At 44.8% G+C, this 18,952-nt stretch overlaps 1 protein-coding gene across 2 annotated transcripts in view; it reads right to left on the reverse strand.

The window, feature by feature from the left end:
• The window catches only part of MOB3B (MOB kinase activator 3B), a 207,363-nt gene that overhangs the window by 31,854 nt on the left and 156,557 nt on the right, over window positions 1-18,952 (reverse strand). Inside the window, exon 4 of one of the 2 annotated variants that reach the window (XM_012646389.1) lies at window positions 90-696. The exons of the other annotated variant lie outside the window; for it this stretch is intronic. Within the exon in view, the coding sequence (XP_012501843.1) occupies window positions 667-696 (30 nt within the window). The 3' untranslated portion in view covers window positions 90-666. Of the gene's footprint in view, window positions 1-89; window positions 697-18,952 lie in introns of those variants that run through there. 2 annotated transcript variants of the gene reach the window in all.

Below are 18,952 nucleotides of genomic sequence, written 5' to 3' on the forward strand. Positions count from 1 at the left end.
CCCTGCAGTTAGAACACACAGACCCTGTTTGGGGCAGAGACAAGCCACCTCATGGAGGGGTCCCTGATAAAACTGCTTCTTGGGGAAATTGTACGAATGTTGCTGGAGGTGTAACGGGGGGACTTCGGATCTCTCAGAGCTCCACAGTCCTGCACAATGTTAAACCACAAGATCAGAGCAGGAGCTTTCAGAGATCTGAAAAGAAGGCTGGTTGCAGAAAAACTTGCTGGGCATCTGGAGTTCCAAAATTCATTCGGTACTTAGAAAACCAGTTACAGAAAAGTCGGCCAGCTGACAAGACAGACAAGTGGAAAAGTACAAATAAGCATCTCAGTCTCAAAACCTGAATTCCAGTAAAGCTTAGGCGGCAGGTCACAGGCAGAACTGTGACGTGCATGGAGTGCAGAGGCTTCCTCCTGACGATTCCTGAGCCAGAGCGTCAAGCGGCTGGTCCTTCCTTCACGGTGTGGTCTGCCTGGTCCACAGGTCTGGGCTAGCAGCACTCAGAGGGTTAAGAGCACACGAAGTGAGTGGGGAGCGTCCCTCAGGAGTGACAGCTTGCCTCCACCCCTGCTGCGCCCTCTCAGCCAGGGAGGTCTACCTCCTGCCCACACAGGGCTCCAGGAGGAAACGGCTTTCCTTTCTTCCAAAGGGCAAGGTGGAGCATCAGTGACACATCCTGCTCGTCATCTCTTTCTGGAAAGCAAGGGGAGAAGGATGGTTAGGAGAAACTACAAGCAGAGCAACGACTGATGAAGGCGTCTGAAAATATTCCTGGAACCTCTGGAGTCTTTAAATAAAACATTTTGCATGCATGGCCCATGAATACGGCTCAGCATGAGGATGTGCTCCATTTGGTCTACAGGGTTTTTTTGTTTTTTGTTTTACATTAGGGCATTGTTCAAAAATTTGACTACCTTGCCAAAAATCCAGGTTGTTTTCTTTCTCTGAAAAACTGCAAGATCTGGAGCCACTGAGCGGATGGAGTTGAAGAATGGCTGTCCTCTTCAGCAAGAGAATATGCTCTCCAGTTTGCCGCAGGCCCCACCGCTCCCAGTTGTCTCCCCAGCAGGAGCCAAGTATCTCTTACCAACTAATACAAGAATTGGATTTGGACTTCTGTTTTTCTTAGAGTAGAGAACAACTTCTGAGTTTCAATCAAAGACAGGAAAATGAAGGGTAACTTACGTGGATGTAAGTCAAGAAAAGCAGGAGGGAGGACATTTCTTAACAGAAATGAAGAATATATCAAAGTACTGACATGCGTCACCTGCCTGGCTCTTGTGGGTATTGACAAATCCCAAATGTGCCATCCTTCCTCTTCCTCTGGGACCCTGCACAGGCTGAGTCCCTTGCCCATGGCCTGCTCTTACCACATACTGCCCCTCCCCTCTTCACTTAGCCAATTGCCATTCATTCTCCCAACTCAGACAAGATGACTTTCACCTGCCTGGGAGACAGCCACACTTCTCCTGTGGAGGTGGTCATTCCCTCCACCTGTGCACACCTTGAGTCTCACATGTAATGTACTGGTTTGTACATCTGTGTGTGCATGGCTTTGGGCATGTCTGTTGGCCCTACCAGACTGAGAGCTACTAACTGTCAGGAAAAAGAAAGGCTCATTGAATCACTCCATGTGCTATTATCGTTGTATCTCCCACCTAGCACAGTGCTGGGCGCAGGGTAGTGGATCCTATTTCATCACCAGTGATGGTCTGAGCGGCAGGCTGGTAATGAGCCCTGTTCCATTTAGCATGTGGGAGGACAAGTTTAAGGTCATTTTAATTAGATGAATGAGCTGCTTCCAAGTTCTACCTGCTACAGAGCTGATTGCAGCTGCTACATCTTTTGCATCTTGACCTGGATCATCCCCGCGTGCAAAATAGAAAACATCTGAGTAAAAGGAGCTTGAGCAGGGCAGTGCCCAGGTGCGCAGAGAAGCTTTCTATTCAAAAATCATACAAATGTGTTGGTTAAAGAGCTAACAATACACAGGGCAGAAATGAGGCACTTCTGCATGCCTATAATATTAAATACAGGCAATTACATCCAAATACATATACTGAAAAATTAAATGGCCATTAACTTCTGCTTACTACTCGCACTATGTACTAGCTGCCTGGGAGATGAGGCTGCTGTTCTCAAGGAGCCGCAACCTACTGGGGAGGAAGATATTGGATCACAAGCTGAAATACAAGGCCATAAACACAAATATTGACATGAGGCTGGGTAGAACTAACTCACCTACATTTCAATTCCACCTCTGCTGCTCACTACCAAGCTGTGTGACCTCCCTGAGCCTTTGGGTCTTAGCGGAAATGTCCCTTTTTTAGGGATGTGTTCTCTAACCTTCAAGCCTCTCTCCCACCCTTTCATAGCACCATTCTTCACAGCCGGAACAGTCTATTACTGGTTTCATTCCTGCCTCCTGGATTGATTCCATGTAAGATCCTGTAAGATCCAAGAGGGAAGGAGCTGTGTCCGCCATTAACTGCTGCATCCCAGTGCCTGGCAGTTGATGTTCAATAAATGTCTGTTTAATCAAGGAACGACTAGGCCCTCCGTCTCTCCATCTGTAAAATGGAGAGGATGATACTTACCTGAGAAGGTTAACGGGAGGGTTAAAAGTATCACTGTAGCACGGACTCAATACACAGTAATTCCCTTTCCCGATCTCTCCCTTCAGAAAGGTGTGCTTCAGAAGCACAAATATGGCAGCAGTCATTTCTTGCTGGGGGGAGGAGGCTTGGGAGGACTTCTCGGATAACATACCCACTGAGATGGTCTCCAAAATTTAAAAAGAGTCTGACCAGTGGAGGTGGAGAGGTGGGGGGAGCATTGGAGAACAGAACAGGGGTGACAGCCAGAGGGAAGAGAGGCTGAGGTGGAGCCAGTGGGGGCCGGGGACAGGTAAATGCACAGCTGCTCAAAGAAGGACCCAAACACCTGGTGTGAGGAATAGAAATAAATTATATGATGCTAAAATAAATTTTCTCTTTTTTTTAAGCTTTCAAAGGTCCTTGTGTTTTGGGTTAACTTTTGGTGACAGAGATGGGAGAAATAAGGTGGGAGTGCAACAGGAGTGTGTGTGTTTGAGAGAGAGAGAGAACAGAAAGAAAGGGGGAGGGGGAGTGTGTTCATGGGATAAACACGATTTTAGCTTTATAACCAAGTCTATAATCATTTGCAATGGGTCACTGTTTTCAGAAAGAAAGGAACTAACATTTGTTAAGTACCTATGAGGTGCCAGGTGCTTTGGGGTGGTTGTGTCATGTGTAACTCTAAGAGAAGGAACTATGATCCCATTAGATAGATGAATAATCCCGGTCTCAGAGCAGAGCAATTTGCTCAAGGCGAATACGCAAACTGCAGAGCCTAAACAGTAACGATTGTTTTTACAGACAAGGTCTGCTGTTTGTCAGTCCTAGTGTCTGTCCCCTGTTCTGCAGATATTATATCGTGTGAAGTAAGATTTGCCATCTCTGCTGTGCTGCTGAAGACATAGGCTCAGGGAAGGAGAGTACCTTATCAAAGCCATGCAGAAAGTGGCAGGCACAGGATTTAAACCCAGGTCTGTCTGACTGCAAAGGCCGGTTCTTTCCACTGCACCATGTGATTGTGGCTTAAAGCCTCTAAGACTTTTCAATGAATATGCATTTGGATGATATGACTTATATATTGACATATTAATTATAGATGGTTGCAGTTATTTCTCAATTTTCAAAATGCCAAGGATTTTTTCTTTACTCAGACTGATGCCAATCTGAATTATGGTGTAATGGGTAAATGCTGGAACAGTTATGCCCCTGAGAGACTAGGGACACTAGAAATATGGAAGAGTTAAAAAAAAAAAAACAAAACACAGCAGGGCAACAGTTTCAGAGAGGATATGGGACTTATCCAAGGTCACTGCGTTAGTCTGAGAAGAGCTAGGACTGGTGCTTTCCTCACCTCACTGTATTGCCTCAAAACGCAGGAAAAAGAAACTGTTTGCTAGGTTGTCTCTTAAATTCATATAGGGAAAGAATGGTTGAAATAGCAGATCAGAAACTTGAGTAAGGATGTTTCAATTGGATCTGCCCTTCAAAAAGTCTGCAAGCTCTCAAAGCTGTATTCTAGCATTTCCACACTGGGTGGCAGCAATGAGCTATCTAAGAAGCAACTCGTTCTACAAGAAAAAAACAAATGGCCAATGCTGGGTTCCACAGCTTTCCTCATCAGAGCCCTCCCGCAGGCATCTAGCAGAGCCAAACACATTCCTTCTCCATGGGGAGAGTGGCCTAAACAACTTCTACCCAGGGTGCTCCTGAAGACGAATTTGCCATTGCTAGAGTTATTGAATGCCCTCTGTATTAAGGCAGGCTACTGAAGAACTCCAAAAAGTGCTTTAAAAGGCTTCTGCAGAGGTGATGAGAATTTTCTGAGAAATGTTCAAGACTGTGCTTGGCTTGTCTATGAAGTTTTTAAAAAACACTTGGATTTTTAAAATGTAAAGTTTTTTTTAGAGATGGGGTCTTGCTATGTTACCCAGGCTAGACTTGAACTCCTGGGCTCAAGCAATACTTCTGCCTCAGCCTCCTGAGTAGCTGGGACTATAGGTTTGTGCCACTGTGCTGGGCTAAAAATGTGATTTTAAGAAAGGAGCGAAGCTGGGTCTTGGTTGTGGTCATTCTCATTTGCTTTAATATAAGGCAGTGATGGATTCTGTCAAATCCCTGGTTCTCCGCTGTCAGCAGGACAAATTCCATGCTCTGCGGCCTGGTAAACACGAAGCTGTCCCACCACCCTCTGTTCACCTCCTGCTGAATCTCCACCCACCAGGTGAACTAGACTTCTCCAGGTCTCCCACAGGCTGGTTTCTAGTGGTTTCTCACAGGCTGTTTTTTCTTCTATCTGGTAAATGCTTTCTGCTCTTCAATGCCTGGCAAATTTTGACATCCTTCAAGGTCCAACTTTCCGTTCCCAGAAAGCATTATTGGCTCCCTTTTTGAATACCCCCAATCTCTTTGCACACACTTGCATTATATTACTCTCTACCAGCACTGGAATTCACCATTTAATTTTTGCCTGAGTCTGAGAAGACCTTTACGACTTTGTTGTATATTAACGTACAATGAAGAATATTTTGTTCAAGTCGCATAACAGTATATATACATATGGTTCGATCCAGTTATTTTAGAAAAAAAAATATAAACAAAATTTGGGTCCAATATGATGAGTTTATCTCTGGGAGGATGTAATTATGTATGTTTTCTATTTCTGATATTTTGTCCTTTGTATAGTATCTGAATTTTTAGATATTTTTGATATGCATGTCATTTTTTCTAAGAAAACAAGCTCCAGTTATTTAAAAGACAACAAAAAGGGAAGTAGACTGAGACTCCAAATTGAAATCATATTTAGTTTTAGAAATGAAGTTTAAATGATGTTTGCCTAGTTTTTGTGAGCGCAAATGAAATCAGCCTATCTTTGACATAAGATACTCAATTTTGTCTGATCTAACACTTAACACATTGAAAATGTTCTCCATAAATTTGTTAGCCATTGCATGAAGTTTTTAATAGCCATAGAATAAACTTTGCTGAATACTAGGAGTCAAATCTTACCCTTATCAGTTTACCTATTTTTATAACTGGTAGTTAGGGGAGGGCAGGGAATAAATGGTCCAGAGAAGTAAAGTTACTTATTCCAGGTCTCGCAAATACTTTCTGACCCAGCCACGGCTACGAGGAAACCAACTCTGATTCTTAGTTTGCTACATGTCACCATCACACATTTTAGTACCTAATTTTTATGTAGACTATATAAAGAAAAAAATCTGATGTTTATTAGGTGTCAGTTATCATGCTAACATAGCAGTTTTAATGACTCTAGAATTTACAAAACAAGCCCCCAAAAGCAGTGACATCATCACAGAATCGCACATGACCATGAAAGCTGGGAGGTACATGGGTGTTACCTAGTGACTAAGTCCTAGTCCAACCCCTTCATTTCAGAGATGTGGCAACTCAGACCATCAGAGAGTAAGTGACTTCCCTATGGTGACACAACCAATCAGTAGCAGAACTAGGACTCCTGGCCTGTGGACTTTCTGACTTCATGCTGATTTGAAAGAGGGCGTTTGTGTAAACAAGGATTTCTTAGAATGGGCTTGGCGTGCTGCAGGTAAAATCCTCGTCAAGTTATGACGCTCCTTAGCTCCTTTAATGGCTCTCCATAGCTTTCAAACTAAGTCCCAACTGTAACATACAATGCTCTTCTTCATCTGGACTCTTGTCAACCACTGAGCCTCACCCGCCATCCTGCCCGACGCCCCTTCTCTCCTGTGGAACCCACGGCAATTCCCATACACACACTTTCATTTGCTCTTCTCCCCAACGTCCTTCTCCCAACTCCAGCGCCCTTCAACACTCTTGATCAGCTGTCACTTCCTCAGGGACACCTTTTTCTACCCTCCCACCCTGTCCCCAAAGAGGCTTATGTGCTCCTCTTCCAGATTCCCTTGGTGCCCATGGGAACGTGCCCATGTCATGCTATTCTGTGACAGTTTATTACATTCCTGGTTCTGGCACTAGGCTGCTCTTGAAGAGATGAACCGTATCTTGTTTTTCTTTGGACCCTGGTGTTCAAGACCTGGTATCTACCAGATGCTTAAAAATATGTGTTAATTAGACTAAAGTCCAATGCAGAAGAACAATTATTAGGCCTGTATGCCCAAGTAAGACCAGAGGTGGAGGGAGACACGCACTGAGAACCTACGAGGGTGGGGGTGCTTGGACTTACTGCGTATACTTCTTCCTCACAACTCCGTGAAGTAGACATTACTTTTTTCTAATTTACAAATGAGGACAAAGAGGCTCAGAGAACTGAAGTAATTTCCCCAACTTCACATAGCTAGTAAGTATAAGAATAAGGACTTGAATGCAGATTTAGTTGACTCAAAAACAAAAACAAGCAAACAAAAAACCACACTGTTTTCATTATTCCACTGGGGAGAGGAATAAAACAAAAGGAGCGAGGCTTTTGTTTCTATAGAGTTTGAAAATATACTAGGAATAGAAGGGCTACCACAACAGGATTTTAAAACCCATGTTTCAACAACTTTCTGCTAATTCTGAAAGACAAAAAGGAGAAAAGGGGAGGAAGAAATATTGGAAATAAAACAATTAAGGAGGCCCAGTGTGATGGCTCAGGCCTGTAATCCCAGCACTTTGGGAGGCCAAGGTGGGAGGATCGCTTGAGGCCAGGAGTCAGAGACCAGCCTGGGCAACATAGCAAGACCCCATCTCTATAGAAAACAACTTAAAAAATTAGCTGGGTATGGTGGCATGTGCCTGTAGTTCCAGATATTAAGGAGGCTGAGATAGGAGAATTTCTTGAGGCCAGGAGCTTGAGGTTGCAGTGAGCTATGAGCAGTCTACAACACTCTGGCCGGGGCAACAGAGACCCTGTCTCTTAAGACAAAAAAAAAAAATGAGGAAGAAAAGGAGCACAAAGAGATGAAAGGAAGGTGGGTACAGAAGGCTCAGCAGTGCAGTAAGGAGAATGAGAAAGACATTTAGTGCTGGAGACTTTGGAAAAATGATCTTTATGGAAATAGTCCCTCCCTCAATAGCCACCATTAAAAACTCAATGGCTCAAAACCAGGCAGTGAGAAGTAGACAGCATGACGTCAGACAGGGCACTACAAGAGACGTCACTTGCCTCTCACCTAACACAGCACGCACACACGCATGCACACTTAAGTAATGCCAATGCAATAGAAAGCAGGGGAGAGTCACCTCCCAGAGCCCCTTCTCCAAAAATGGAGCATCCTCAGCACATTTCAAAGGTAATGTCAAATGTGATATTGCCGAAAAGACACAAGAGAAAAACGGCGGGTCCACCAGAAAAGGCCATCGAGCTACCACTGAAGTTCTTCCTTGCCCAGCATCAGCAGCACAGCCCCAGCCCCAGGTGCCGCCTCCATGCAGGAGCGTGGCCCTGGGACAGAGGCGTGAGCTGCAGCAGCAGTGCGGGTGGGGGCGGGGTGGGTGACACCAAAACCCTGCCGCTGGGAAGAACTCCATTCCCCACAGCAAGGTCAGGTCAGAAAGATGGGCTTTCTACGTGGTTCCTTTCATGTCACAAATTCCATTTAGAGACTTAAAAGTCTCCAGATTGTACCCACATTGTCCATTTGTTTCTTTGTTGTATTTTTTTCCCTCTCCCAAAGGCGTGTGGATGGAAGATGTTGACCATTTCTCTCATGGGTCCCCCCGTCCCTCCTTCACTTCAGGCAGCTGCGCTGGTGAGGTCTGTGCCAAGGTGTCGCCCACCCCAACCGCCTCCCCAGGGCTCCTCAGCTCCTGCCGACGCTTGTTTTTCTCAGGCCTTGTTTCTATACTCAGTGTCACACAGACATTCTGCTATTTCCTTATCTTGAGATCTAATCCACTTATCGCAAAACACATCCCTTTAGACCCAGCAGTTTTCCTGGAGGAGTGACAAGGATGACAACCAAGGAAAATCTGAGCTGGCATCAGCATGGGATGCTGTAGCACTCAGCTAAACCTTGCGGGCCACCTCGGAACAATCTCTGACTGTAGGCAGGGACAGGATCCAGTGAGGTTTATTCCGGTGTCATGACGGCATTATGAGAAGCATGGTGACACTGATGCCAAAAGAATCCCAAGAAAGGGCTGGTGTGGTTTTAGGGGCTGTAGAATCAAAAGAGGCGTGGTATTGCGTAAGGCATTTGACACCAAAATCTAAATCAACTGTTTTCTCTGAATCATCCAGTTTGAAGGACTCAGGATTCCCTGTGGTACCAGACTGGCTCGTGGTCCTAGAGGTAATGCCACGTGATTCCACCGTGTAGCCGAAGTCCAGAAGCACCGCTCCCTCTAATCCGTGCTGTCATCACCAGTACCGGCTGGAAAGCTGCTATGAAGACCCACAGAGGCATAAAAACCAGGTTCCATGCATCTCCATCCCCTACCAGACCAAGTCCTAGCAACTTCACGCAGCCTGCAAGGATTTCAGGATCTGTGTCCCTGCCACCTCCGCAGCCTTGCACACATCTTGCTTCGTACGTTTCTGTCTCTGTGTGTGCTTATTCCTTCTGCATGGAGAGCCCCGCTCCCTTCGTCTGCCTAGAACACTCCAGTTTGCCCTTTTCCACCCTGCTTAGGTGTTGGTGAAGCTTACAAGCCACCTAGAAGGGAGACTGAGCAATCCCCAGAAAGGCAACAGAATTCCAGGTGTGCGAAGGCAGCGGGAGGATCCTGGCAGGGCCCCAGAGCCGGCTGCTGAGAATGTGGCCGGCAGCTAGCTCTCCCTCAGCGCACTTCGGCTTTGAAGGAGAGCGTCTCCCTTCAAGCGAGACTCAGGAAAAACATCAGGCTGCTTGTTGCAGGGAAATCCCCAGAAAAAGAGAGACGAGGAAAAAAAAGAAGAAAAACAAACAAGCAAATACAAAACATCCTAAACAACTCTCTGGCCAGTTCCCTGCGGGAGCGCTGGAACCGCGGAGGTGGAAACAGCAGCGGGGCAGCTCTGGCCTGGCCTCGGGCACACGGAGGCCGCCGCGTGCAAGGCGCGCAGCTGTCCAAACCAGGCTGGCTCCCCACTTCCTGTGGGGTTTCTCTTCTCACTTTCTGGAATCCAAATAGCTGCATGCATCAGAGGAAATGGCGCTGGCCTTTTGCCAAATGCCTTGACAATGGCAGGGGAAGCCCCCCAACTCCGGCAGACAGGCAGGTAACCCCGCAGTGGGGCCTCCCGGGGCCGCCTCAGTAAGGAACCCCCAGTTCCTTCCACAGTGCAGAGTGGGCTGAGTCCAGGGCCACTGGGACTGTTTCCCAGTCCCAGCTGGTTTCTGTGATCCCGCAGGGGGGGTGGGGGGGGGCAGCGGTGTAGGGATCTCTGTGCGCTCGGGAATCTTCCAGGCACACCCTCACCCTGGGCTCAGGGTGCTTCGCTCTTGCCCTCAGGGCCTTTGAAGCAAGGAGCAACCGGCTCCTGCAGCGGTCAAGCGGGTGGGGCTTCTTGGCTGGAAGCTTCTGTTCCCAGGAGGCAAACTGACCAGGGAGGAAAGAGCAGATTCCTTAGGCAAGGATTAGGCATGAGGCCCAAACATTTTTTTAAAAACTATTTTTTGTAATGTTGTTGTGTCTGTATATTAGGAACTAGGAGAAAGAATTCCACTAGGAGACTGACACCAGCCACCTTCAATTATTTTTGGAACTTGGCTTTATAAGTATAAATAAGAAAATGAATGAATGAATGTAGTGGTACCAGGTCGCAAAAGAGTGAGCAAGATGGGGCAGTGATAAAAGAGTCACAATTAATCAACAAAAGTGTCTTGTGTTCCTAAGAGAGTATTTACGGTTTCCTGCACTTTTCCTATGTGTCAGGCACCGTGCTCAGTGCTTTACACATTATTTCATTCAATCCCTACAACAGTCTTATGTGGTAAGTGGTATCATCCTCATTTTACAGAGAGGGAACCGAGGTCAAGGATCTTGGCCATGGTCGCATAACTAGTAATTAGGGTGGCCAAGGTTGAAACTGGAAAACCTGTCCTCCACCGTATCCCAAGGCCTGGTGTTGAATACATCTTTGCTCACATCTGCACGTGCTTTCAGTTGAGTCTCTTAGAGTCAGTGGCCATGCAGCAGCCAGCACTGGCCCCAAAGCAGGGAGGTGTGAGCAGGAGGCCCATGGCCAGGGCTGCTGTCCTCCCTTGATAGCATCTCAAAGTCTGAATTCTTATGAGGCAGGCAGGGCAGCCAGACAACAAAAATTTTTTCTAAAGTTTTCCCAACTCTAAGTATACACGGGATCCGACCAGCACACAGGAATTAGAAATGTTCTTTCTACTTTCTTTCAGGAATGTGGGTGGTAAATAAGCCAAACGAAATAAAAATAGAAACATGGCTGGCCAGACCTCCCTAAACCAAAAAGAACAACAATTATTTGATTAATTCTGTTCCTAAATAGAAGCCTACACTGCTGACATGACAGAGGGGTGTGTGTGTGAATGTGTGCACATATATGCGGGCTCCCAAGTACATCTATACATGTGTAGGGATAAACACACATGCCTGCCACCCACAGGGAATATTTATTCATACTGTTTCATACTGATACAAGAATCAAACTGCTATTCTTTTTCTAAACCCTATAAACATTACAAATAAGTCACTTTGTGTAAACATATCTAGCCTCTTGATTTACATTGGTTCTTATAAAGGCAGGGCTGTACATTTTTGAAGTTTTCTCATGTAACCACAGGACATGGGTTACAAACACATGGCAGGCAGCCTCACAATGCATCACGAAAGCAACAGCACGAATCGAATCTGTTCATCGTCATCACTGTAGTTCTCAAGGTCCCCTCCCCAGATCCCTGCAGGCCCCCTATTGTGCAGCTCCGTGCTGTTTAGCATCATGGCTTGCTCTGCAGATCGACCTACCACATCCTTCCCACCCTAATCCGTCTTGTCGGTGCACTGGTATCCCGACTGTGACAGTGCAGGGCCTTAAATCTGATTTCTGCTCAAAGTGATGCTGCCTATGATCACAGGTACCTGTGATTTCTGCTCAAAGTGATGCTGCACTCTCTGACTTCCAGCTCCTGCTCCCCTCTCCTTCCCATCTCGGCTTGCCCACCTCCTCCACAGCCCCCCTGGAGGTCTGCGCAGCTATCAGAGGCATAGCTCCCTCCCCCATACCCTGCAGTGGTCAGCACAGCTGGATTGGTTTCTGGCAGATGCTCCCGACGTTCCTTGTTTTGGGATGAGCAAAGGATGACTACTTGTACCCACTCCCTTCGAGGGGTGACACAGATTTCAACATGGCCCAGTGTCCACCTGTGAGTTTACCCAGCTCCCCGAAGGCTGGATGTGAGAGGGCAGGGGAAGGAATTCATCCACTTGCTTCTGTCACCTGGCCTTTCCATCAGGAGTTGGAGGGAAGGCACTGGCTGGTGAAAGTACTACTCCAGGTTAGGTTGCAGGCACCGGAGTTTTATTTATTCTGAGAGAAGCTTAATGGGTCCAGCTCCTAATGACATTCGAGAAACTCTGAACAAACATGATTTGTCCTTTTGCAGGTATTTTGAACTTTCAGGGCACGAGTCCCTGGAGGAAGCATTTACCACCCCTGGGAATACAAAGAAATCCATAGAAGTGGTTCGGCCTTGCTGAATTCACAGGACAGAGCCTGCCATCCCTGAATAAGACCTCTATTGTGTGTCTGATGAAAACACATGGAGAATGTTCTTCCTCAGTGAGCCTGCAATTTAGGAAGTTTGTAGTTTCTTAGCAGTCTCACTCCTTTGGTAGGAACAAAGTATTATTCTGATGAAGTAAATAGACATGAAACAAACTGAAATTTTCATTTTAATAAAATAAGATCTCTTGCTAGAAGTTTGACTGCCACCAATGGAAAGGTGTTCTCAAGCTCCCACAGAGCGTTTAGTCTCCTCAGAGCTTTGGGGCTGATCACCCCTTTGTGCCCTACTTTGTTCCTGACCCTCAGGCCTCTGGGGTGGCCCATCAGGCTTCCCCAACAGAGAAACTCAAACTCGGAGAGATTAGGGACTTGCACAAGGTTACACGGCTGATACTTGGCAGACTGAGAATTTGAACCAAGCTCTGTCTTTTGGATCTTATCAACAGGCCTCAGAATCCTGTTTTTCCTCTACCTCAGAGACCAGAAAACTACAGCCCAAGGGCCAAATCCAGTCCACACCTGTTTGTGCATGGCCCATAAGCTAAGAATGGTTTTTACATTTTTAAACAACTGGAAAAAGTAAAAAGAAGAATATTTCATGGCATGTGACCACTATATAAAATTCATATTTCAATGTCCGTAAAAAAAGTTTTATCAGAACAAGCCACACCTTCTTGTTGACATACGTCCAGGGCTGCTCCCATGCTTCAAGGGCAGAGCTGAGTGACCGTGACAGAGAGCGTGTGGCCCCCAAGTCACAGCATTTTGCATCAGGACCTTTTCAGAAAAGTCTGCTGACCTCACTGTGCACCATGCCAATACCACGAACAGTGTGACTCCGCAGTTTTAAACCCCATGTGGTTAAATAAATGCATCCCCAAGCTGCCTTTCCAAAATTGACCTGGCAATAAATAGCCCAGCATTCCTCCTATCTTGGGAGAACAGTGATGTTACATCAGAAAGAAAACACTTCTAACACAAGAGTGGAGTGAACTCTACGTGCCTATAGTCCCTTAGAACTATAGGTCTTTGGCTTTTCAGACTCTGGGAGAAGGCAAGTTTTTTTCTTTCCTTATTCTCAGATTCCCAGTGAATGAACCATGAAAACAGTATGAATTTTACATAGAGGAAATGCGCTTTCTAGGGCTAAAGCAATTTTTACTTGTTAAGGCTCCTTCTTCACTGTTCTTCTGATATTTTATTATGAAGCCAGAATTTTATAGTCTTTTTAGCAATGGAGGGCACCATGTGCTACTGCTGTTCCACTGTGTTTTGCTCTCAGCGTAAGAAAGAAATTGTCCCATGCATTGGAGGTGGCGGCAGCACTGGTTCAGTTCAAGAGAAATAAAAAGATTTCCTTTTTCTTCACATACCTTTTGTTCCCCTTTCTGGCCTCAGTTGCACATTCTAAAGACCTGACATACATGTAAAAAAACAACAACAAAAACAAAAATAAGAGCCAAAGGTATCAAGAAGAGGAGTCTAAAGATGGGTGGTGGTGATGGTTGCACAACGATGTGAGTGTCCTTAATGCCACTGAACTGCACACTTAAAAATAGCTAAGACAGTAAATTTTCTCTTACATGTTTTTGCCATGATGAAAAAAAATTTTAAAGAAAAAAGAAACCCTATTGCTATAAATTTTGGAAAAACAATTTCAAAAGCTTTAAGGAAAATTTTTACATGTAAGTTCATTAGTGAAATGAAAAAAAAAATCCTCAGAAGAGTTTTAGAAGATTTGAAGCTTTACTGGGAAGAAATGAGCATTAGTGTATGCTCATGTATGTGCTTGCATGTGTATATGTGTTTTCAAGAAAACATCCATGCCTAACTAATTCTATTCCCCGTTATTGAGGTATTAGAAATAAAAATGTTTACAAGAATTCTTCCAATTAGAATAATCTCTATTAATGCAAAATACCAAGTACCCTCGTACCAGCAACAGAAACCAAAATAGAGTAACTATGTCTGAGAACCTCTTATAAGTCCAACATCTTACACCAGTGACACCAAAGGGAAAAAACCACACCCACTGGGCACCCATTAAGATTCCTCTGCGATGTATGTACAAAGGCTGTTGTAGCCATGGCGGAAAGAGTGAGTTCCAAAGAAAGAGAAAACCACAATAGAAACACCTTAAATTAAAAATGGAATTTAGATATGGGCAGGAGTGCCAACCTTAATGAAAACTCTTCCTCTTCAATCCTTAGGCCGTAAAATTAAAGCTGGATGTGGATGTGGCCTAACGTCTTATTTGATTCCTGTCTATTTGCCAATGTTTTTCAAAGATTAATAAGATAAAATCCCCTTGGCATGTGCTGTGAGCACCGTGATACTTCCCACCAGTTCCCAGAGCAGAGGTGGTGCATGGTGGGGGTTTCTGAAGGCTCCACTGTTTGGAGTAAGCACATACAATAACAACAGCTGTTCACAGCGCAGGCCTGGCTGCGACAGGGTCAACGATCGAAATGCCAACTGGTGATGACACTGGTCGTGTCAAGTGAAGCCAGTGACACAGAAACAGCCCTGCTCTGTGTCTCTCTGTGCCTGCAGCAATGCAGCCACTGCAGCCCAGCAGTGGGGACCCAGTACACAGCAGCATGGTGTGAAGCAGACACCAACTCAATCAAATAACCATTGTCTTGCCTTCTTCATCCAAACCCTATAGATCCCTTCCCCCAACACACAAACACTTCGCTTCATATGCTTAGAAGCTTTGGGCTCTCATGACAAGGGAAACCTCTAAAAATAACCCCATAAATGTGGACATTGTGGATGTGTTACCAGGTTGTAATGGGCCAGAAATTCTGTCCACAACAGACTCTCTATGAGTGCGAATGGACGGCCCCTAAGCAAACTGTACTCCCAGAAGGGGTTTGTTAGGTCTCTAGATTTAAAAATAAAATAAAATTAAATAATAAAATAAAATACAAGAACTGCTCTAACTAGTTGCCACCATTTAACATACTGGAGTGTTCACCTAAAATGTTGGCATTCCAGTTTCTTTTGATTTGGGAACACTGGACCTCTATGTCCATGCTGAAACTGTGGCTGGAGGTGAGTGGAGGTTGCTCCCACAGCTTCCTATTTCTCCCTACCTGCCTGGCCTTTGGAGGTTTTAGGCTTGGGTCTTCTGATCTATAGATATTAAACTCTTTGAGGGCAGGCGTCGTATCTTTGAAGTTGCCCCCCAACACTTGGCACTGGCTCTTTACAAGCTGTTGTCTCATTTGAGCCACTCAGCAATGTGCGTTACATATATTTCACAGGCTTGGGTAGCTGAAGTGACTTGACACCAGGCACTGCTGAGGGAGGAATAGAACTGGGGCTCCTGGGGCTGGAGCCCCTTGGAAATCGTCTAGCTGTATAGATCATCAGAATCCACTTGAGTAAGTATGTGCCTGAGCAAAAATCCACCCCACATGACTTTCCTCAGCGGAGACCATGCTATGGTCTGAACGTTGCTGTCACCCAAATTCATAAGTTGGAACTTAATACCCAGTGTAATAGCATTAAGAGGTGGGGCCTTTTGGGAAGTGACTAAGTCACGAAGTCTCCACCCTCATGAATGGGGTTAGTGCCCTTATTACAAGAGACTGGAGAAAGCGCCCTTGCCCTTCTGCCACCTGAGGACGCAGCAAGAAAGCATCTTCTTTGAGCAAGCCCTCGCCAGATACCAAATAGGCTGGAACCTTGATCTGGGACTTCCTAGCCTCCAGAACTGTGAGAAATAAATTTCTGTTGTTTATAAATTACCCAGTCGAAGGTATTTTGTTATAGCAGCTCCAGTGGATTAAAACAGGCTGCATCTGAGTTCTGGAGTCAGACTGTGTTCAATTCCTGGCTTCACAGAGCTGTGTGACATTGGACATTACTTTACCTCCTTGTCTGATTTTCCTCCTCTCTAAAACGGAGGTAAAAATAGTACGTATCTCACAGAATTCTGTGCAGATTAAATGAGGCAATACATAAACATATTTCCTATAGCACCTGGCTCATAGCTTCGCCTCAAAATTTTCCCTATTATTATATCCTCAGAAGCTCAACAAAGCAAATGAAAAAAAATACAGTTATTATAGGCCATTTAAATTTCTTCTGTGAGAAACTATTTTAGGACATAGAAACAAATCTCTTCCATAAATCTGTTTTAAAATTATACTATTAGAAATAAATGAAGTGAAAGGAAAGGCACAATCTATGCCATTCTGGATCTACAATATGCCAGAACGGGAGGGAATCTAAACCTTCCCTAATCCAATGGAGTGAAAACTTATTTTAGCACAGAAACCTTTCTTCCAACGTAATCTTACACAGATGCCATGAATGAGAGAGATGTGCAGCTCTTGTTGAAGAGGCGCTGAGGTCCCAGAACTGGGCTCTGGCTCCACTCAGCACAATACAGAACCTGTGTGCAAAGGACCATGGTTTGGAAACCATTGATCTTGGCGATATCCACTCATTTTACCAGTGGGAAAATTAAGACCATTCATATGTCTGCACGGATAAGAAGGCTCATGCTGAGGTCCAGCCCTGGCTTGTCACTGTATCCCCAGCACCCAGCCGTGTGCCTAGAGCACAGTGCCCTGACAGTACTAAGGTTTGTGTGATGGTGGCTCTCGCACAGGTAAGGTGCCAAGATGAAGAGGTGTAGTCTTGGGGGATGGGTTTCTAGGTGTGGTGGTGATTGCTGCCAGTAGAGTGTGAAAAAAAACACCATATGGTCTAGACAGAGTGCTGGGTATAGGGTTAATTCTGGGGGATGGGTTAGGGTAGGCAGAAGTAAGCCTGAGCTTAGGGAAACAAAAGTGAGACTAGATGCCATCTAAAAAACCAAGGTGAAGGGGCCACTCTTGGGCCCAGGCATCTAGTTGAACTCCAATGCTGCCCAGAAATGTAGGAATAGCTGGTATTAGTTTCAGAGTGTGATTCCTGGACCACCTGCATCAGAATTATCTGGGAGCTTGTTAACAATGCAGATCCAAGAGCCCCACCCCAGACCTACTGACCCAGAATTTCCTGTGGTAAAGCCCATGCATCTATGTCCTTCACGAGGCCAGATGCTCTTGTGCAGGAAAAAGTTTGCGAAGCACCAGGCTCAATCTCACTGGTGCCACATGAGAAGCATCTGGAGAGCTTTACTTTGCCTGGGCCCTGCCCTTGGCGATTCTGATTTAATAGGTCTGAGATGGGTCCTGAGAATTGGTACATGCTCTGAAACCTCCCCAGGTGATGTGCAGCAGAATGGTTTATAGCCATTTATAACTGATTGCAGAGGGGAGGGATAGCCCCACCTGCAAACACTGGTTGCACACCTGGAACAGCTGGAATGGGTGAGGACTTAGGACACAAGCTGGGGAGACACAATCCTCATTCATGGCATCCGTTAGGGCTGGACAGAGGGCTGAGAGATGATCAGTGTCTGCTGATCCTTCAAAACAGTTTATGCACCCCCTGAAGAACCCCATCCAGCTGCTGTGGCGCCTGCCATCTATGTCTGTTTATATTAGCTCTAAAATATATATACAGACAAGAGGTTGACATTGAATGACATAGAAAATTTCCCTGGCACTGGGTTCCTCAGGTCTTTCTCTGTGACATGAATTATTTTTGTTATTATAACCAACTGAAAATGCAGATATTCTAATTGGCTGTTAGAGACAAGTTGCTACTTTTCCTTTCATTTTTGTCTTGTTAACCACCCAGGCAGCAAGGAAGACAAAAGGTTTCAGCAAAGACCTGTCAAAACATTGTTCTTGTGAATACTGAAGTTATTTTTAAAATATGTTGGATGCATTTACCAAGAATACTTTTAAAATAAAATTTGTTGAAATATATTTATGTATTTTATATTTATATAATATATATTTATCTTTGATAAAATGCTTCTGGTTACACGCACAGTTTGATGAATTTTGACATATATCTGCTGCCATGTAACTACCACTACAATTAAGATAAAAATATTTCTGTCATCTCTGAATATTCTCTCCAGACTTTTTGCAGTCAATCCCCTCACCGCACCCTTTGCCCCAGCCAACCAACTACTAATTTGACACTCTGGATTAATTTAGACGGTTTTAGAATTTGATATAAATGGAATCAAACAGTATGTATTTTTTTGTGTCTGATTTCTTTGCTCAGCACGGTATTTTTAAGATCTATTCCTAAGCATGAATTGTTAGTGAATAATATTATTGTTTCTTATCTGTATCAGAAGTAAGTATGCAAGAGCTGCAGGATGCTACTGCGTAACAATGTTTTGGATGCACCACATATGCAATGGAGCTGAACAATTCCTACCACCTAGGAATCTCAGCCATCATAACATCTTAGCACAAGGTATTACTCACATGTTTGTAGTGACGCTGGTGTAAACAAACCTACCACATTGCCAATCATATAAAAGTCTAGCACATACAACTATGTGCAGTACATAATACTTGATAAAGATAATATGCTTTGTTATACCTTTTGTCATTATTTTAGAGCACTCCTTCTATTTATTAAAAAAAAAAAAAATTAACTGTAAAACAGCCTCAGGCAGGTACTTTAGGAGGTATTCCAGAAGGAGGCATTGTTATGCTCCATGAGTGTTACTGCCTCTGAATACCTTCTGGTGGGAAAAGGTGTCCAGGTAGAAGACAGTGATATTGATGATCCTGACCCTGTGTGGGCCTAGGCTAATGTGTGTGCTTGTGTCTTAGTATTTAACAAAAAAGTTTAAAAAGTAAAA

Source organism: Propithecus coquereli, unplaced genomic scaffold (genome assembly GCF_000956105.1).
Source record: "Propithecus coquereli isolate 6110/MARCELLA unplaced genomic scaffold, Pcoq_1.0 Scaffold106, whole genome shotgun sequence".
Classification (NCBI taxonomy): domain Eukaryota; kingdom Metazoa; phylum Chordata; class Mammalia; order Primates; family Indriidae; genus Propithecus; species Propithecus coquereli.